This window comes from Artemia sp. Qi Xiang Cuo, chromosome 12 (assembly GCF_049724085.1).
Source record: "Artemia sp. Qi Xiang Cuo chromosome 12, ASM4972408v1, whole genome shotgun sequence".
Lineage (NCBI taxonomy): Eukaryota > Metazoa > Arthropoda > Branchiopoda > Anostraca > Artemiidae > Artemia > Artemia sp. Qi Xiang Cuo.
Window position 1 is genome coordinate 37836291 of NC_142805.1, and position 22432 is coordinate 37858722.

The 22432-nt window shown below is 37.3% G+C and overlaps 2 protein-coding genes across 2 annotated transcripts in view; one reads left to right on the forward strand and one right to left on the reverse strand.

Moving 5' to 3' along the window:
* Positions 1-11247, reverse strand: part of LOC148946087 (apolipoprotein D-like) — a 75131-nt gene extending 63884 nt beyond the window's left edge. The window contains exons 1-2 of the mRNA XM_089098322.1: positions 11137-11247; positions 8205-8335 (exon numbers count right to left, since the gene is read on the reverse strand). Coding sequence (XP_088954448.1) covers positions 8205-8335; positions 11137-11247 — 242 coding nt within the window. The remainder of the gene's footprint in view (positions 1-8204; positions 8336-11136) is intronic.
* LOC148946083 (geranylgeranyl transferase type-2 subunit alpha-like) overlaps positions 1-22432 on the forward strand; it is a 318679-nt gene that overhangs the window by 270031 nt on the left and 26216 nt on the right. The window lies entirely within an intron of this gene.

The following is a 22432-nucleotide window of genomic DNA, read 5'->3' on the forward strand; positions in this document are numbered from 1 at the left end:
AATTTCTTTATTTCTTTGGGGGACTTAAAACTGAAGTGGAAGATTTTTATTTTTTCTGGAGAAATTAGAATTGAAGTGTGTTCTTTGGTAAAGTTCAGAAGAGAACTTGAACATTTCTTCACTTCGTTGAGAAAATTTTAAATTGAACTAGAACTTTTTATCTTCCGTTAAAATATTCACAAGTATGATATTACTTTTTCTATCTTCCACCGAAAAATTTAGAATTGAACTTTAAATTTCTTTATGTCTTTTGTGAAATAAAGAACTGAAATTGAAGATTTTTATTTTCTCTGGTGAAATTAGAAATGAATTGTGTTCTTTAGTAAAATTCAGAAGAGAACTTGAACTTTTCTTCACTTCGTTGAGAAAATTTTAAGTTGAAGTAGAACTTTTTATCTTCCGGGAAAATATTCACAAGTATGGTATTACTTTTTTTATCTTCCACCGAAAAATTTAGAATTGAACTTTAAATTTCATTATGTCTTTGTGAAATAAAGAACTTAAGTGGGAGATTTTTATTTTCTCTGTAGAAATTAGAATTAAATTGTGTTCTTTAGTAAAATTAAGTAAAGAACATGAACTTTTCTTCACTTCATTGAGAAAATTTAAAATTGAAATAGAACTTTTTATCTTCCGTGAAAATAATCACAAGTATGGTATTAATTTTTCTATCTCCCACCGAAAAATTTAGAATTGAACTTTAAATTTCTGTATGTCTTTGTGAAATAAAGAACTGAAGTGGAAGATTTTTGTTTTCTCTGGAGAAATTAGAATTGAAGTGTGTTCTTTGGTAAAGTTCAGAAGAGAACTTGAACTTTCCTTAACTTCGTTGAGAAAATTTTAAATTGAACTAGAACTTTTTATCTTAAGTGAAAATATTAACAAGTATGTTATTACTTTTTATATATTCAACCGAAAAATTAGAATTGAACTTTAAATTTATTTATGTTTTTGTGAAATAAAGAACTGAAGTGGAAGATTTTTTTTTTCTCTGGAGAAATTATAATTGAAGTGTGTTCTTTGGTAAATTTCAGAAGAGAACTTGAACTTTTATTCACTTCGTTGAGAAAATTTTAAATTGAACTAGAACTTTTTATCTTCCAGGAAAATATTCACAAGTATGCTATTACTTTTTCTATCTTCCACCGAAAAATTAGAATTGAACTTTAAATTTCTTTATGTCTTTGTGAAATAAAGAACTGAAGTGGAAGATTTTTATTTTCTCTGGAGAAATTAGAATTGAAGTGTCTTCTTTGCTAAAATTCCGAAAAGAGCTTGAACTTTTTTATCTTCTGTGAAAAATTTGGAATAGTATTTAAATTTTTCATCTCTTCGAGAGAGATCTGAACTAAAGTGGAAAATTTTTATTTTATTTGGAAAAAAATAGAAATGATCAATGACTAATTTCTTTTTCATTGAGAAAATTCAGAAGAGAACTTGAACTTTCCTTGACTTCGTTGAGAAAATTTTAAAATGAACTAGAACTTTTTATCTTCCGTGAAAATATTCACAAGTATGGTATTACTTTTTCCATCTTCCACCGAAAAATTAGAATTGAACTTTAAATTTCTTTATGTCTTTGTGAAATAATGAAGTGAAGTGGAAGATTTTTGTTTTCTCTGGAGAAATTAGAATAGAACTGTGTTCTTTGGTAAAATTCAGAAGAGAACTTGAATATTCACGACCAAAGTATAACTTTTCCAATATTCTATGAAAAATTTGGAACAGAACTTTAAATTTTTTTCATCTCTATGTGAAAAGTCGGAACTGAATTTATGAAAATTTAGAATTAAAGTGAAACTTTTTATCTTCATGGAAAGTAATCACTAACATAGTATAACTTTTCCTATCTTCTACAGACAAATTTAGAACAGAAATTTAAATTTTTTATGTCTTGGTGAACTTAAAACTGAAGTGTTAGCTTTTTATTTTCTCTGGATAAATTAGAATTGAATTGTGTTTGTTGGTAAAATTCAGAATAGAACTTGAACTTTTCTATCTTCTATGAAAAATTTGGAATAGTATTTTAAATTTTTCATCTCTTTGAGAAAAATCTGAAGTGAAGTGGAAAATTTTTATATTATTTTGGGAAAATAGAATTGATCAATAACTTATTTCATTTTCAATGAGAAAATTCAGAATCGAAGTTGAAATTTTCTTCTTCAGAGAAAATATATTGAACAGAACTTTAAATTTTTTCATCTCTTAGAGAAAGGTCTGAAATTAATTTAACAAAATTTAGAATTAAATTGAAACTTTTTATCTTCATAAAAAATAATCACAATCAAAGTATAACTATTCCTATCTTCTAAGGAAAAATTTAGAACTGAACTTTAAATTTTTTAATGTCTTGGTAAACTTAAAACTGAAGTGGAAGCTTTTTTTTTCCTCTGGAGAAATTAGAATTGAATTGTGTTCTTTGGTAAAATTCAGATTAGAACTTGATCCTTTCTATCTTCTAAGAAAAATTTGGAACAATATTTTAAATTTTTTCATCTCTTTGAGAAAAATCTGAATTGAAGTGGAAAATTTTATATTATTTTGGGAAAATAGAATTGATCAATAGCTTATTTCATTTTCATTGAGAAAATTCAGAATCGAAGTTGACCTTTTCTTCTTCCAGGGAAATATATTGAATAGAAATTTAAATTTTTTCATCTCTTTGAGAATGGTCAGAACTGAATTTAAGAAAATTTAAAATTATAGTGAATCTTTTTATCTTCATAGAAAATAATCAAAATCATAGTATAACTTTTCATATCTTCTACGGAAAAATTTAGAAGTGAACTTTAAATTTTTTATGTCTTGGGACTTTTCTTGTTCCGGGGAAATATTTGGAATAGAACTTTAAATTTGACTCTTTGAGAAAGGTCGGAATTGAATTTAAGAAAATTTAGAATTAAAGTAAAACTTTTTATCTCCATGGAAAATAATCACTATCATATTATAACTTTTCCTATCTTCTACTGAAAAATTTAGAAGTGAACTTTAAATTCTGTATGTCTTTGAGAAATAAGTAACTTAAGTGGAAGATTATTATTTTCTCTGGTGGAATTAGAATTGAATTGTGTTCTTTGGTAAAATTCAGAAGAGATCTTGAACTTTTCTATCTTCTTTGAAACATTGAGCCTGCTAGTAGTATCATTATCTCTAAAATTCTGTTTCTTACATCTCTGACCTTTTTAATAGATATTCTGAATGTTTGACGTTCTAGCATACCCTAAAAATAATGAACACTTAACAAAATAATGCATAAGATATTTTTAATGAAATAAGGACATGTAGAATATTGATATAAAAATATGTTAAATACATTATTATACATTATTAGTACACTTGCGCTTCACTTTCCGTCAATTCATCTTTATATTCATTGATGATTTTGTCTGCTAATGTCCTTTTTATTCTGCCTGCGATTTCACTGTCCATTCTCACATTATTTTTGCATAGATAGCAGTTCTGGCAGGTAGACATGATATGATTTATTACACTAGTGCAGTAGTAGGCCTTTCTTTTCTTCTTTGCTTTCATTTGAATAGTAGTACCAGAAAGATGGGAATAGGATCTATCAATAGGTATCGTGCTACCAGAACCATTAGCTAGAAGTTGTCCCCGATCATCGACAATTATTTTTAAGTTGGCATTCTCTTTTAGCACTATCATCTCTGGTGCTCTCACTCTCGCATATCCACCTTGAGCAATTTTGAATGATTTCGATAGTCCAAAGAAATCTAACTTCTCGCTGTCATGACAACGCATGCATACATTTCCAATAGTGTTACCGCTTGCACTCGTTTCATAGTTCAGGTATTTTTCCTTGTCAGCGTTCAACACGACAATGATTTTTTCATGTGCACATACTTTCGTCGAATAATTCATCTTCACTTTTTACAGATATGAATTGTGTGTTGATCCTTCCACTGCTTAAAAAATACTGATTTAATGCATGCAATAGACTCGGTAGTGTCGATAACCTGCCATAGAGTACCAGTGGAAAAGTCGTGTCGTGTCCTTGAACAAGCACAGAGTACGATTGGTAGAGCCGTAAGCATATTTCATGTCATTTTAAGATACGTAAAAAAGTTAGAAAAATACCATGTTAAAAAATTCAAGAAAGTATTTATGAATTGGGGATGGGGACTCTGTGAGGTTGGAAAATGGGTTTAGGAATGACATTATGAATGGAACTTGTTCAGAAAAGATATAATAAAGCCATAAAAAAGTATTTAAAAAATGGAGAGTGGGCTCTTGGGGGGGCCCGGGGAGGGTGTTTGGGGGACCCTAGGGGAGCCGGTTGCCCCTTTGGGAGCCCGGGGGACCTTTGAGTACCAGGGGAGGGCCTTTGGGGGTCTGAGGAGGGAATTTGGGGGATAACATTTCGAAAGTTTTACTTTTTAGTTTACTTTTTTTTTTGCGGCGGATCCCTGCGGCGCATCCTGCGGCGCTTTCCTGCGGTGCCTCCCTGCAGCGCATCCCCTGCGGCGCTTTCCTGACCCGCGGCGCATCCCTGCGGCACATCCTGCGGCGCTTTCCTGGCCCACGGTGCATCCCGGCGGCGCGTCTCTGGCCCGGGGGACCTTTGGGGACCGGGGGAGGGCCTTTGGGGCCCAGGGAGGGGGGTGGGGGGCCCCTGGGGGGGCCGGTGGGTCCTTGGGGAGCCCGGGGGACCTTGGCCGCCCAGGGGCGGGCCTTTGGGGGACTGAGGAGGGCGTTGGGGGGATAACATTTCGAAATTTTTACTTTTTAGTTTACTTTTTTTTTGCGGCGCATCCCTGCGGTGCTTTCCTGCGGGTCCTCCCTGCGGCTCATCCCTTGCGGCGCTTTCCTGACCCACGGTGCATCCCTGAGGCCCACCCTGCGGCGCTTTACTGGCCCCCGGCGCATCCCAGCGGTGCTTCTGTCGACGGGGGGACCTTTGGGGGCCGGGGATGGGCCTTTGGGGCACAGGGGGGGCCTTTGGGAGTCTGGGGGACACTTGAGGACCGATTGGTCCTTTGGGAGCCGGTTGGCCCTTTGGGGTCGGGGGAGGGCCTTTGGGGGTCCGGGGGGACAGTTGGGGGCCTGGGGGACATTTGGGGACCGGTGTAGGGCCTTTGGGACCCCGTTGGTCCTTTGGGAGCTCGATGGGCCTTTGGAGGGCCCGGGGATGGCCTTTGGGGGTCTGGGTGGGCCTTTGGGGGCGCCGGTGGCTCTTTGGGAGCTTTGGGGACCTTTGTGGACCGGGGGGAGGGCCTTTGGGGGCCGGGGTGCCCTTTGGGGGGCCGGGGGCCCTTTGAGGACCCGAGGTGGGCCTTTGAGGGTCTGAGGAGGGCGTTTGGGGGGGGGGCTGGGGCTCTATGGGAGCTTGGGGGACCTTTGAGTACCGGGGGCTTCCTTAGGGGTTGGGGTGGGGGATCGGAACCCTTTGGGGTTGGGGTAGAGGACCTCACAACACTGTTCAAATGGAACTTGTGTATTATAACGACCACAGAGTTTCACCCTCAAATTCTCTTCTAAAACCTTTCCTAAAATCTTCTTTCAAAATGTCTCTAACTGTTTCGCCGAAATAATCCCATAAAATGGATAAAATGGTTTCGCCCAAATAATCCCTAAACGCAAATTCAGCGTGTTCCTTTTGTTTGGCATCTCTGAGCTAACGCATTTCAAATTTCTAGGAAACCCTTTCCTACGTTAATCTCTTCATCTCATAAATTTTCCTAGCTCAACTATTAGGGTTTCGTTAGAATATCAATTTATCTCTCCGACTTAAAGCTCCGTGAAGCCGTATTTAAAAATAGAATTTCTATCTCTTTAGACTCCCGCATAATTCCAAGATAACAAGTGATGTCATTTATAATTCCAGGCATTAAAGATCAAAGAAGCCCTATTTAAAAATAGAATATTAATTTTTCTCTCTGACCTAAAGAATGTTTATCCCTCAGGCCTAAAGATTAAAGAAACCTTAATGTTTCGTAATTTCCCCTTCGTGAATCAATAATTACCCCTAGCGATTATGTAAATCAAGTTCTCAGGCCAGGCTATCCAAACAATCTCATAGCATTCGCGTCAAGCATGTCCATTCTCACTGGATCTTGGATAAACAAACTCATAACATTTGGCTCGAGAGCAACAACAACAAATACCATTTCTGGACACCATGACATTCACGATCGATTACGCAATCAAGTTCTCGGAAATTCACTTCCCCCTCGAGTGCTAGATCAATAACCTTGTTCCCGTTAGAATTCAATGCGCAGGTATAACCTTCGTCCTGGATTTATTACACATAGAAACATCAAAGAAATTGACCATGGAAAAATAGTTCATTGACCCCATTAACCACGTGTTCTCCCTAATGCGTCTATGTCCTTATAAGGAGTTTGTTCTGTAGTACTAGGGTCACTACTACTAATACGTGTTCCAGGGTAATATACACTGGACTGCAAATGGCAGATTAAATGGGAAGATCTGTTTTTGCGTAATCTAGTAGTCAAAAATTACTGAGTTTGATTATGCTGTATAAATTTATATACAGTGATCTGGGTACACAGAGTGTCTATTGATTAAACTCTGCTCCCTTTTCGAAACTGAAACTTGCCAATTTCAACTTGCCTCACGTCCCTCAACAGTCCCTGAAAATTGTAACTTGATACCCTGTGCTGTTCCCGAGATATTACAAATACGCCGTTTTGATGACCTAACAACGCACAGTGTCTTATGATTTACCTTGCTGCTGAATTGTATATAGACTAAAAGTCCCATTGCAGCTTATAGTGCCAAAACGTTTTGGTTGACCAGGGAAATTTTTTTTTAGCCCCTTCCCAAACATAATATTTGAAGTCGTTTTTCCCCCTCCCCCCCTTTTCTCTGTAACAGTAGCGGAAAGTTTCGACTTCCTCTCCAACCAATTGCTGAGATATTGCAGACATAACATTTCTATGATCTTGATACACGTAGTTTCTTTTGATCAGCTTCTCCACCTCATTAGGTCAAAATTTAAGATCACCTTGACTCCGAAACCCTCGCCCTCCAATCCTGCCTGAAAGTTTCAGCTTGGTTTTCCAAGCCATTCCTGAAATACTGGAGATGATTTGAAAATTGGAGTGCACATAGTGTCTGACTGGAGTGCCCTTGTGGAACTGTTGGAATCATGGTATAGCACCTGGGTCGGCAACCCGTGGCACATGGGTCGGCAACCCGTGGCCCATGGGCCGCATGCGGCCCGCGAGGCGTATTGGTGAGGCCCGCAAGACCCTCGCCACAACGCACAATAAATGAAAGCCAAATTATCTGGTCATGTTGGGTGGTTATCTTGTGGCGAAACATTCAGAAAAAAAAACAACGCTTATGGGTGTCATCTGGTACATAGTGGGACGAGAAAATATGGTAAACACTGGGACATTTCCCAGCATGTACCAGATGAATCCTATCTACCTAATCGAGGGTAATTAGTTTTTTAAAAGGGTTTAAGTACATCCAGGTTGTCAAAGGAGCATAAATACGATTTCTCAGGAACAGAATAGGTATTAAGTTTCCACTTTCAGGGAAACTAGAGGGTAGTAAAACTAAATCAAAAGGTACAATACATATCCAAATTATAAAAATGGTGTATGTCCAATATTCCAGGAAAAAAGGGGAGGGGTACGTTGGAACTTTCAGAGCATATAATTGGGGATGTTGAACTAAATCAAAAGACTCTATGTCCATCCAATTTTGTCGTTAGGGCATATTACGGCATCTTAGGAACGAATAAAGGTATTAAGTTGAAACTTAGGGACCTCTTGAGGGGGATTTATAACTAAATATGGATTTAGAAATGATCTATCTGCAATATATATATATATATATATATATATATATATATATATATATATATATATATATATATATATATATATATATATATATATATATATATATATATATATATATATATATATATATATATATATATATATATATATATATATATATATATATATATATATATATATATATATATATATATATATATATATATATATATATTGTCGTTGTCGACAATATTGTCGTTGACATTATTCTAATGCTAAATTGTTCAACTGTTTTCTTTTGCTATTAATACCTATGCTTAGGTAATTTGACTTGTATGTGAATATCCCTTGCTTTGAAGAAAAAAAGGACGAAAAAAACTAATCTTAGTCATCATAAGATTGCACTCAAAGAAAGAAGACGGTTTTACTTACGTCAAATTAATTCCTCGGTTGACAACGTCTATACTGCTGTCAGAACGTTTCGTGTACGAAGCTGTCACACATTCTAAGTTGCGTTCAAATGCCGTAGGAAAACGTTGGGCTTCATACCAAACACCGACATACTAGAAATGCTTTTGTACATGTATAAAGTTTTTTTTATTCAAAGAAAGGGTTGCGTATGTATTTATGTATATATATATACATATATATATATATATATATATATATATATATATATATATATATATATATATATATATATATATATATATATATATATATATATATAAACTTGGTATTTATATACTACATTAATATATTAAAAATTTAAATGTATTGTAACTTTGGTGTGGGTATGTGGCTAAGCCATAAAAGAATTTAATTGTCACATGTGAATAAGATTAGATTCATCTTTGTATTTAAATGCATATATTGCCTAACTTTCATAGAACTAGGTGTGGTTTGCAACGTCCAACAGTAATTTTTCAAATAGCTGAGTTTCTTCATTTGAGCTCAGACAGTAATCAGCCAAATTGAAAATTGTTATTCTGCGACAAACTTAACCTAAAACTTAAAAGGAAGACGAAATTTTGATTCCTATACTGTATGGATAGGGGTGTTTCAATTAACAGAATTGAAAAATATTTTTTTCAAAAAATGTACTTCCCAATTCTTATAATTTGTAATGTAGCTCTAAGTTTGGCCTTGGCCAGAATGGTACGGGCTAGGTGAAATACTGCTATTATTAGTCAAAGCAAAGTTGCTCGTGATACAGGTACTGTTGCCAAACGCTTCGTGTCGGAATTCTTCATTGTGGATAGAAGATCAGCATTTTTATGAAACCTCCTATCTTCATTGAGAGTCTCTGTGAAACAATCCATAGAAATTTATTCATCGTTATCAATAGAACAATTTTGGAATAATTATGAAGAGATTCAAAATTATTTGCTTAGTGCTTTTATTAATAACGCCCACAAAATAACCCCTAAGCTGCAAATTCAACCATTTTATAAAAATCTTTTGAAAAAAGAGGTTTACCAATAGCCAAAAGGAACCGAGGACTGCAGAGTATATTTTCATCTCCGGTAAACCTATTTTGGAGACTGTTGACTATGTAGGTTTTAAAATTTTAAATAAGTTATCATATCATAATTACAATAGACTTGGTCAAATTTTTGGTAAAAATTAATTTGAGATCCTAAATTTGTCTGCAGTTTGAACAGCTAACGAGAGCGTTCTAACATCAACAATATAAATATTATATGAATTGTTAAGCAAACCACCATCCATTTAATATACCTGCAACTAAAATAACAAAGAAGTTTCTTTGCTATAGGACTACCAATGAAGGTGTGTGTGTGTGGGGGGGGGGGGGGTAGGTCACAAGTATGACAAACGAATCAGTGAACTGAAAAAAAATGTGAAAGCAAGGCTATTTTGGTGCCAAAGACACAGTCTGCCCTTTTATATTCACTGGGTGTTCTTGTATTTGCAGTTAGTGCAACGCTGGGTTCTGGTTGTATATTTCTATAGATTTTCTTTCTGCCAGACCTACATTACTTTGCAGACTTACTTCAAAAATTATTCTGTGTTTTCAAATATTAATTCGGTTTATTGATTTTTTTTTTCTTTGACCATTAAAGCTTATTTAAAACACCAAGAAGAAACTTTCTTATGGTTCTCTTGGGTCTACAGGTAGCCTAGAAGCTTCTGCTGATTACCAAAGAATTAGATTCAATTCCCGCTAACGGCTGGTTCTTCTAGCATTTTCCTCCTTTTCAAAAGTATGATAAAAATGCAATTCTTTATACTACAGTTTTTAACTATGGTTGGTGAAAGGGAAATTAAAAAAGAGAAAATATAGACCACTTAAACAAGAGATCTATACATTTTACATCGGCAAATATTTAGTGTTTCTTAATTTTTGGCGTCTTTGAGGACCTGGGCCTGAACTCCCTCTTGTGTGTGCATATGTTTGTTTTATGTAAGGCTATTAGAAGCTTATTTGGGGTATCAAGCTCCATCCATATTGACGAAATAGTCTAATACACTGTGTTTTTATAGCCAACGGAAAAAGGAAGTACAGATTATTTGGTGTAAACCAAGAGGAATAAACCCCAGATCCCCAATCTCAGTTATAACTACGTCCATGAGAATGGCTAATAAACCTTTCTAGTATGTCTAAATCAATCCCTTGTTTAGTTGTTTTTTGAAATGGTTTCTCTTTGAAGTATCTTGCCTCGTCAACAACTTATGGGAATAGAGACTTTTTTCTTCTTCTTATCTCAATTTTCTCCGTAAATATATATGCAGTTGTTTCAATAATCTTGAATTTGAATATAAGCTACAATAGGCCTGGGTAAAATATTCTCAAAATAGAGGAGAAATCTACAATATTTTTAGAGGATTTTTTAGAAGTACTTTATACTAACGACCTAAAACTACTCATCACCTCTTACGTCTTACGCTTTTGTAAGAAAACCTGGGTTTTTTATTTAATATTACACAAAATCAAAAGTGAAAAACGAGATCTTGAAGCAAGCCTAGCTGAAATAGCTGAGATTCAGCTTTATCCATCTACCAAATTAAATTTTTATAACCTGCTTTGTATTTTTTTAAGATTAAAAAGCATGTTTAAAATACGTCTGAAATATGTGGGATGAGAAAATGTTACATTTTTTAGACAAGCTTACATCATTCTGTAAGGAAAAACCTTAGTAATATCCTAATTCTGGCTCGGTAAATAGATAGAGCTGAATGTAATGAATCCGATGATAAAGCATCTTTTTGTTTCAATGCAAGTTATAATTGTAGGGTTATTGCAAAATTGCATGTTTCAAAGGAATAATAAAGCTTTGGTTGTATTTATGGATTAGCGCTTCACTAACTGTAAAATTAATTTAAAAGTAACAGCTTTATTTACCTTATCTACTTGAAAATGTTGCGTCAAAAAAGTCACTGGGCATTTTTGTTTGGTAAATACTTGACTCTTCCCTGCAGTAGTCGCTAAAGCCAGTATGATGAGTTTCAACATTGTTTGTTTGCTAACTCCAAATTTAAACTAATAACAATAAAAAAAGAACTGAATCAAAAAGAAGGAAGAAGATAGTTGCAAATTGCGTGTCTGCTCCATGTTTTAAATCTTGTTCCTCTGTTTAATAAACCACAACGTTTTTGTTTGTTTTGTTTTTTCATGGTCTTTCATGCGTTTGCAGGAAGTACTATTTCCCGAATAAGATATGAGACTTAGAATAACTGCTTCAAAGCTAATTTAAATTGAGTTTGTCATTATTATTGTTATTTTTAATGTTTTTATTTTCCTTTTTATTCATTTTAATTCTCCAGTTTGGTGAAACCGAAAATAAATTGATGTGTTCACTCATTTGAATTATTATGATTATTTTAATCATTTTAGCGATTCAAAGCAAATTGGGTGTTTACTTTCTGAATGTACGAACAGATTATGACTATTTTTCAATGGAAAATTGTTGTTCTCGTAGCCTACTAGCTCCAACAGATTAAGATTGGGATTTTTGTCATCAAAGAAGCTATTAACTTTTTCGCTACTTCATCACTTTCAAATTATATAAGTGAGAAATTAAGTCTATACTAAAGGGTCGTGTACTTCAACGTTTCCTGTACACCAAAAGGACGGGCGGTGTGTTTCCGAACTTAGTTATCGTTGATTATAATTATTTATCTGTTATAACCTTCAGCCTAAAATGGCAGAGAACATCAAATTTAGCCCTTGAAATGCTTATAATACATAAAAGGGACTAACATTATAATGCATAAAAGGGCCTGTCCCTTGTTTTTTCGTTTACCATCGTCTTGGAACAAAAGTAAAGCCGAATAATTTAGTATCATTAAGGATAATGGAGATACGAAATAAAATCGGAGATAGGACCCAGGAACACGCTTGCCAACTAACTAAAGCTCTAGAAAGTGGAAAAAGATCCGAGAAAAAGAGTAATCTTGGCTCAAAAAGAATGAAATCAAATGATCAAATCAGAAATAGAGATGATTCATAAAAAAACAGGTCACATGCTTTATGACCGTTTCAAGCCCTTTAGATATTCTTTAACAAAAGACATGCATAATCTGGAAATAGGACTTTATAAGTTTTCTGATACTTATAACACCTGGGAATACGACCCAAGCACACAACAAGGTTTCCTGTTCTTTCTTCTTCTGCTGGCTCTACAAAATCATATGTCGTTTTTGTTAGTCAGGCATAGTTTTTATCCACATTCATTGAAAAAGGCTAATTGCTTGCCCTGCGCATTTATTGTTTTGAATAAATCAAATCTCGCACAGTTTTTATAAGCAGCCTGTTACAAACGAATGCTTTAGATTGTTTATTTCTGAGATTGAATATGAACATGAAGTTACTCAGCTCATCAAACCACATCTCTTTCGTCATGTTGAGGCTCTTCAGAGACGACCGGAAGTTGGAAGGATTTTCCAAGGTACTTTGGCCAACCATTAGCATGACATGTTTTCTGTCAGGAAAATGCTATATTGGTCTTCAATTCTGTTTTGCATGTTTTTACATTCTGTTTCGTCTTTCCCAAGTGGATTTGTAAAATCTTAACAACCATAGTACTAAGGTATCAATATTTCCGAATAGCACAATTTTTGGACTAGAACTCTTCAGGTTTTACAGTGTACAGTCATTGCATTCTATCCGCTTACTCATCTCTTTAAAAAGTTCAACAAAATCCCAAGCAGTTGACCTGAATGCGTTTCAGCTACTGGATAGTCACTAAGCCTAAATTTGTCTGACTTCAGGTGACAAATGGTGTTGGGTCCTATTATTGATTTTTTCAAAGTCAAGATAGTTAGCTGAGAAAAATTTTAACTTGAAAGGATCAGAAGCCAAGACAGCTAATGCTTCTGATTTGATAAAACGTGTGAGAACGGATGTATATGGCTTAGACCGTGAAATTTCTATAAGTCGTTTGATCCTTGTCTTGAAACTTATTGTTAGGAATCCACCGTCCACCTTCTGATAATCAAATGCTGGGAATTCGAAGACCCGACGCTTCTAGTTACAGCCACTTTATGCTTGGGACTGTAGTAACTTGTAATTTTCAACCATGCAAAATGCTTCTTAACCTGTGAGTTCATCTTGTTACCTCAGACCATTACCATAATATACAATACATCTTCTCTTCTATGAGTCCCTGGAACGTAAAAACACCACCAGGATCACAGAGTCAGTAAAGAAGAAAAAAGGCTTCCCTCAACCGTTCATCCCTGTATTTGTAATATGTTAATTGCTTTACAGAGTAAATAGAAATTTCCTAAAAATGAGGTAAGAAGTTTATTTTTAGTTCAAATTTTTCTCATACTTCGATACTTTTGGACTAAAATACTACGTTTTCAGTTTTGATTAATCTATTTGTAATAAAAAGCACGGATAAAATAATATAAACCATACAGGGACGTACGCAGGGAGGCCTCCAGGCCGGCCCCCCGAAATCTTACGATTTGTTTTTATTTTCCCGTAATTTTCTGATTTTTCTAACAGAATAGTGGGTTCGAAGGATTTGGACCCCCCCTCCAGAAATAAATTCCTCTGTACGTGCCTGAAACTATGGATAATGCATTTTTTTCAATTCTAGGGGAGGAGGAGGAATCGTTCAATCCTACCCTTTTGAGGCTTTGCCCCCCCCCCCTAAAAGGATTCAATTATCTTCTTTTTAATAGCTAAATCGCAACTATGCTATACTGTAGAGTTCTTAAAATTACTGAATAGATAGTCGATAATAAGCATTGAATAATTAATTACGGCTTCTTGGGGTATGGTTATAATAGTAAAGTTTAAATTGGTCTGTTGTAAGGTTTGTGTTGCCGATTAGGATGTGCCATTTGTATTAGTTGTTTTATTACTTATTTAGTCCTGTATTATTTTAGTGTGGACTATTTTATGTCACCCCCCTCGGACAAGTTTTTTACTTCTCGGGGTGGCTGTTAATATCAATGTTGTTTTTTGTATAGTAAATATCTCCCACTCTCATTCATTTTGTATGAACTGCTTATATTTGATGGACAAATATGCCATGAATCAGTTGTATTTCCTCCCGGAAGTCGGTAAAATTGACTTTTAGATACTTCTAAATCAATTAGATAGTTAAAAACTTATTATTGACGCTGAATAGTATCTTGCCCGTTTTTAGGTTAAAATTGTTGTTTTGCGTTACGAAAATACACTTTACTGTCACGTGATCTCTTTTATAATGTAGAAAGGGCGTTAGAACTTTGCATTTTATCCCGCTTCCTTTACTCCACTACCGTTGATCAGCTACGAAGATCTCCAGACATAAAACAAATGAAGATGCTAGTAGAGGGGACCCTAAAGCTCCCACCCCTCACCCCTGCTGCCACCTACAACTTTTTTAACACCATATATTGACACGAGAACCACGTGGTTTATGGTTTTTGTCAGTGAGAATTTGAAAAACAGGAACTTTCTCACATTTTTGTATGTTTTTATGGTTTTTGTCAGTGAGAATTTGAAAAAACAGGAACTTTCTCACTGAGAAAATCATAAACCACGTGGTCCTGTCACGAGTCAGAACACCTGTGCTGTCGACCTCAATTCACCTATCGTGAATCAATAATTCCCCTTAGAAACAACAAATTAATTTCCCTTTTCTTGACAGATCAATCAATCAATGACATCATCTGTCAAACTTTAAAAATTTTCGCCTAGAAGCATTTCTCCAGGAATAGATCCAAGTCATTAATGTCATTGCCTCGGGAACAGTTCTACTGGTCGAACTCCAAAGGATATTAATAACCAAAGGCCATGGAAACAATTAGGCAAGAAACATCTTAGCGATGAATTGTTTTAGCGCGCGAGAAGGTTTCCTATTAATTTGAAATGCGTTAGCACAGAAATGCCAATAACAAAGGAACACGCTGAATTTGCGTTTAGGGATTATTTGGGCGAAACCGTTTTAGACAGGTGATGGAACTATTTCGGCGAAACAGATAGAGACATTTTAAAAGAAGATTTTTGAAGAGATTTTAGAAGAGAATTTAAAGGTGAAACTCTGTGGTCGTTATAATACACAAGTTTCATTTGAACAGTGTTGTGAGGTCCTCTAACCCAACCCCAAAGGGTTCCAATCCTCCTACCCCAACCCCGAAGGAAGCCCCCGGTCCTCAAAGGCCCCCCAAGCTCCCAAAGGCCCTCCACCGGTCCCCAAATGTCCCCCAGGCCCCCAACTGCCCCCCGGACACTCAAAGGTCCCCCAAGCTCCCAAAGGACCACCGGCGCCCCCAAAGGCCCACTCCAGACCCTCAACGGCCATCCCCGGGCCCCCCAAAGGCCCATCGAGTTCCCAAAAGACCAACAGGGTCCCAAAGGCCCTCCACCGGTCCCCAATTGTCCCCCAGGCTCCCCACTGGCCCCCCGGCCCCCCCCAGGCCCACCCCCCGCCCCCAAAGGTCCACCGGGCTCCCAAAGGACCAATCGGTCCTCAAGTGCCCCCCAGACCCCCAAATGCCCCCCCAGTCCCCCAAATGCCATCCCCGGACCCCCAAAGCCCATCCCCCGGTCCCCAAAGGTCCCCCCGAGCTCCCAAAGGACCACCGACCCTCAAGGGACCCACAGACCCTCAAAGGCTCTCCCCGAGCACCCGTCTTTCGTTGATGTGTGTTGTCTGAAACCTATGATTTGGGATGTGTAGTTTGCTACTTCAGGCTTTTCTGAGCTAAGGTTTCCTAGTATTTCCTAGGTGAATGTTGTCTGAAACCAATAGTTTGGGATGAGTAGTTTGCTATTTCAGGCTTTTATGAGCTAGGTTTCTTAGCCTTTCGTTGGTGTGTGTTGAGTGAAACTGATGATTTGGGATATGTAGTTTGCAATTTTTGACTTTTCTGAGTTGGATTTCTTAGTCTTTCATAGGTGTGTGGTGTCTGAAACCTATGATTTGGGATGTGTAGTTTGCTATTTTCGACTTTTCTGAGCTGGATTTCTTAGCCTTTAATAGGTATGAGTTGTCAGAAAATTATGATTTGGGATGTATAGTTTGCTATTTCAGGCTTTTCTGAGCTAAGGTTTTCTAGTATTTCGTAGGTGAATGTTGACTGAAACCAATAGTTTGGGATGAATAGTTTGCTATTTTGACTTTTCTGAGCTAGGTTTCTTAGTCTTTCGTTGGTGTGTGTTGACTGAAACCGATGATTTGGGATATGTAGTTTGCTATTTTTGACTTTTCTGAGCTGGATTTCTTAGTCTTTCATAGGTGTGTATTGTCTGAAACCTATGATGTGGGATGGGTGGATTGCTACTTTTGACTTTTCTGAGCTGGCTTTCTTAGCCTTTCATAGGTGTTTGTTGTCTGAAACCTATAGTTTGGGATGACTAGTTTGCTATTTTTGACTTTTCTGAGCTAGGTTTCTTAGCCGTTCATAGGTGAGTGTTGTCTGAAACCTATGATTTGGTATATGTAATTTGATATTTACGACTTTTCATAACAGGATTTCTTAGTCTTTCTTAGTTGTGTGGTGTCTGAAACATATGATTTGGGATGTGTGGGTTTCTATTTTTTTGACTTGTCTGAGCTGGATTTCTTAGCCATTCGTAGGTGTGTGTTGACTGAAACCTATGATTTGGGATGGTTAATTTGCTATTTTTGACTTTTCTGAGCTAGATTTCTTAGCCTATCATATGTGTGTCCTTTCAGAAAATTATGATTTGGGAGGTGTAGTTTGCTTTTTGGACTTTTCAGAGCTAGGATTCTTAGTCACTCATAGAGTTTCATGATTTCACTCATAGCTCATCATAGAGCTAGGATTCATGTGTCACTTGAGAGTTCGTCGTGTAAACACCTTGTTTTTGGATACTAATCTTTTTAAATAAAGTAAGATTTCAACCTGTGTGTTTCCCTACAGACTTTATAATCGGATTATTTATTCTCTGGCTATTGACATTTTTTACTGAAAATAAATTCCCTTGAGATTTAGTGACTTAATAAGTACAGAGACTCAGACAGAAACATTTAACTACCCTAGAGGATTGTATTCTTTATGGACAGCAGCGGTATGGCCGAAATGAATTCTAGATCTAGCTGCGTTGCCAGAGCTTGATTGTTGCGCTGTGGAAAGTGCGCCCGAATTTTTTAGAGCAGTGTTGCCACCTACTGTACTGACTGAATATAAGCCAAAATTCTAAAGTAGTTTCCGGAACAGAATATTGATTGATAACATATACTAGACAACAAGCAGAAGAGGGAGGGTTCCTGCCGCAAGCGCCGTATGTACCTGCCGGTATTTAGTTACCCTTAAATTGCGGGGAATTGGTGAGTGGGTCCCGACACTTCCCTTGTTCCTAGTATTGTGTGGACGGAGGCATTTGAAGTCTCAGAGGCGTTTTTCTGTGCAAACAAAGCAGAATTCGTCAGTCGTGCGCGCAACATCCCATGCTGCTGTGCATAGAGCTTGTTACGTCATGATGTTTGAACAGAGTGAGAATTTGCATTATTCGCCCGTGTTGAATTTCGTTCAGCGAAACAAGGAAGAGGGAATTGATGATGAGACTATCAAAAGATTTGGAGTGGAGTTTTTTGATTGCGAAGTGATTGTGATCGCAAAGAAATGGCTGGGCTTGAAGCTGGATCCTGATGCGCCATTTCAGAAGCGAACCGGAACGAAGGCACCATCTAGTCACCTTGGTGATATCTTGGAAATGCTGAGAAAAGGTGATTCAGATTGTTTTACAATTCCGACTTTCGTCATTCGAAGCCCTTCGGAAGTGCCAGTTATCCCGGCTTCGGCTTACTCGGCTTTGCTCTCGAAAGTCAATGAATTGAACTTGCATCTAAAAACTATATCCAATCAGTTCGAGTCTTATTCAGCCAATTTTCCACCGCTACCCCAGCCTGGGGATGCTGCTTCTTCACTATCGAGTAGCCATGCTACAGTGATTGTTTCAAACCTTCCGCAAACAGTTTGCAACCCCAAAAGTCGAAAGGAATTCTTAGACCAATTGTCAGGTCACGAGTCAGTTTCCAGTGTCCGCCCACGAGGTGACAAGTTGTATGTCAATATTGAGAAATCTGTTATTTCGGATTTCTGCAATTCGATTAGTGCTGCCGCATCGGGTGCTACCACTAAAACTGTGCTTAAGCGTCACCTTGGGATTGCTAGAGGTATCCCTGAGGATTTTGACATTGCTGGACTAAATTCGTACCCTGGTGTGACTGAAGCCACTCGTTTCGGCTCTTCACAAACAATTAAGCTAGAGTTTTCGGATACATTCGCAAAAGGCAATGCCATCAAGAACGGCCTGAAAATAGGTTACGAAGTATTCCGTGTGTACGATTTCATCAGTGTACCCCGTTGCTGCTTCAAATGCCGATCCCCAGATCACATGATGAAGGATTGCACCAGTCCTGTTGATAAATGTGCTCGTTGTGCCGGTAATCATACTGCCACTAAGGAAACGCCTTGCCAAAATAGCCCCAAATGTGCGAACTGCAACGGTGATCATACATCCTTTAGTTTGAAATGTCCAGTGCTCAAGTCTCGCGTTTCGAGTAGTGCCCGAAAATGATGCAGTCCCTTTCAGCTGTCTCGTACAACATAAATGGTACCAGAAGAAAAGAGCATGTTATTGACGAACTTGCATGTAACTATGACATTGTCTGTTTGCAAGAACACTTATTATCGTCGGCTAATACAAACCTGCTAAAAAGAAGTGCTAATCACGTCGTTTTCGTATCGGCGGCACGAACTACTTTCGGACGGCCGTCGGGTGGGCTTGCTTGTATATTGAACCGAAATAGTGTTGCTTGCTACTAGCCTGTGCTTTTTCACAGTGATCCTAACATTTTGGCCGTGCGGATTAACGATTTAGTGATCGTAAATGTTTACTTGCCTTGTGACAGAAAATCGGTTCAGTCTCTTAACAGATTCGCTAAGACTTGCAGTGTATTACAGAAACTTTTGGAATCCGTCTCAAATCAAGGTTATCGTTTTTTGATCGCTGGAGACTTTAACGCTGACCTGCTGTCATCGAATATTCGCTCGGATTTGATATTTGATTCGCTGCCGCAGTTTAAGCTGGTTGAAAAAACTTGTATATATTCTTATCTTCATCATTCCGGTAGTCAAAGTAATATTGATCATGTTGTTTGTTCTCCGGGCCTACCCGTTTCTACTGTAACTGTTCATGAAGATCATTGCGATTTAGATCACCTACCGATTTCGTTTGTTTTTCAAATACCGATTTGTACTAATCGTAATGCTTTACAAGCAGGACGAAGATGGGTTTTCCGTCGAAATTGGACTAAGATAAATTTATCGCTGTATATTTCTACGCTAGCTATGCTACTTGCTACAATTCAAGTTCCTTTCCACCTTCTACAGCTTAGTTGTAAGTCTTCAAATGATAAAAATACTCTAAATGATTATTATCTAAAATTAGTATCTTGCCTTAAAACAGCTGAATTGACCGCTGTACCACGGGAGCGAGTCAGGCGAAACACGCGTAAACCGGAGTGGTCGTGGGATCCTGAATTGAAATCGATTAAAAATAAAGCAAAGTTTTGGTTGCGGATTTGGGTTTCTTGTGGTCGTCCGTCTGAAGGGGTTATTCATCAAATAAAGCAAAAGACAAAATTAGAATATAAAAAATACCTGCGCTCGACTAAATCAAAAATATCGAATTTCCCGTTAAGTAAATCTGATTGGCAAAAGGTAATTAATTCTGAAAAACTTGATGATTCTTTTGCTACAAGCCCGATTAGTGCCGGTGGATGGCATAGTTATTACAGTAAAGTTTTTAGTTCAGTGAATTATCATGTCCATTCGGTTTTTTCGAAACTTCTCATTGCCGCACTTCCCGTATCGCTGAGCCAAACTCAGATTTTGTCTGTTGAGCTCTCTGTGGTTCAGCAGGCAGTAAAAAGGTTGAAATCAAATTCCCTCGATTGTGATGGCATTTCTGCCAACCATTTAAAAGTTGATTGCCCACTTCTTTTTCAACACCTGCAGTTGCTTTTCCAAATGTGCTTGTGTGCGTCTGCGGTACCGGATAGCTTCCTATGTGGGTCTGTAACATCAATTCTTAAAAGAGGGAAACCTCCTAGCGATTGCTCGTCGTATCGGCCAATAACTGTGTCATGCAATCTCAGTAAAGTTTTTGAATATGTTCTTCTTCCGTCCATATCGAGTGCACATTTTGGCGAAAATCAGCTTGGATTTTCGTCTGGGGTAGGGTGCCAGCAAGCCCATCGAGTTCTAATTAATCTTCTTATCGATGCGACTAAAAAGGGATATGAACTCCATCTTTGCGCCTTGGACCTTTCCAAGGCTTTTGACAGCGTCGTCCACTCACAAGCTCTGTTTTCCCTTTTTAGTCATGGCATTAATCTTTCTCTGGTTTCTCTCCTTCGTTATTGGTATGCCAATTCTTTTCTACGAATAAATGCTGAAGGGGTTATTTCCGATTCTAAAATTCCGGTTCGGCGTGGTGTCAGACAAGGTGCTGTCCTTTCCCCTTCTATCTTTAAACTTTGCATTTCTTCTGTTTTATCTTCTATCCCACCCACTTGTATTTTTCAGGCGATAAATCTTTCTTACATAGCGTATGCTGATGATATACTTCTAATTAGTAGGACTAGAAAAGGTCTTTCTGTTTCTGTATCTACAGTTGCAACAAACCTTAGTAAGATTGGTCTATCACTGAATTTCTCTAAATGTGAATATCTTTCGTTTAATAGTAATTGTAACTCGCCTTTAGATTGCGCTTCTTTTTCTGTCCCATGTGTTTCTTCTTTTCGGTGGTTGGGTATAAACATTGCTAAAAATCTTAAATCTCTCCGAGAACAAGCCGTGGCGAATTGTAAGAAAAAGATCCAAGTATCTTACTCCAAAATTGTTGCCAATCGGGGGAAATACAGTAGGAAGACCCTTGCTAAATTGTATTCTGTTTTTACTGATCATTCAATTTTGTTCCTTTCTGGTGTTTATCCCATTCTTGGGCGAAAAAATACCCGGTCAGTACGTTCTTATTATTTTCGGTTCTCGCGTTTTCTACTGTATTTGCCTCCGTGGTACCGGAACCGTAACCTTGTCTCAGTTTTTGGGCTTCCAGATATAACTGAAAAGCTAGTTGAGCTTGCTGACAAACTCCCCCAGACAGTGAAGGCTCTCCCAGCTCATCATGGGTTTGTACGCCTCCTTCATTGATTTAGTGTCTTTATTGTGTATTTAGTCGATTTGTATGTATTTTTTCTTTTCTTTTTTATACTCCGCTTTTGTTACCTTAGCGGGTTAAAAATAAATTATTATTATTATTATTATAGGTGTTTGATGTCTGAAACTTCGGGTTTGGGATGAATAGTTGGCTATTTCAGACTTTTCTGAGCTAAGGTTTCTTAGTATTTCGTAGGTGAATGCTGTCTGAAACTTATGATTTGGGATATGTAAATTACTATTTCGGGCTTTTCTGAGTTGGATATCTTAGTCTTTTCATAGGTGTGTAGTGTCTGAAACCTATGATTTGGGATGTGTAGTTTGCTATTTTCGACTTTTCTGAGCTAGGTTTCTTAGCCTTTCATAGGTATGTGTTGTCAGAACATTATGATTTGGGATGTGTAGTTTGCTATTTCAGGCTTTTCTGAGCTAAGGTTTTTTAGTATTTCGTAGGTGAATGTTGTCTGAAACCAATAGTTTGGGATGTGTAATTTGCTATTTCCGACTTTTCATAACCGGATTTCTTAGTCTTTCGTAGGTGTGTGGTGTCTGAAACCTATTATTTGGGATGTGTGGGTTGCTATTTCAGGCTTTTCTGAGTTGGATTTCTTAGTCTTTCATAGGTGTGTAGTGTCTGAAACCTATGATTTGGGGTGGGTGGATTGCTACCTTTGACCTTTCTGAGCTGGATTTCTTAGCCTTTCATAGGTGTTTGTTGTCTGAAACATATAGTTTGGGATGACTAGTTTGCTATTTTTGACTTTTTTGTGCTAGGTTTCTTAGCCGTTCATAGGTGAGTGTTGTCTGAAACCTATGATTTGGGATATGTAATTTGCTATTTCTGACTTTTCATAACCAGATTTCTTAGTCTTTCGTAGGTGTGTGATGTCTGAAACCTATGATTTGGGGGTGTGTGGGTTGATATTTTTTGACTTTTCTGAGCAGGATTTCATAGCCATTCGTAGGTGTGTGTTGACTGAAACCTATGATTTGGGATGGTTAATTTG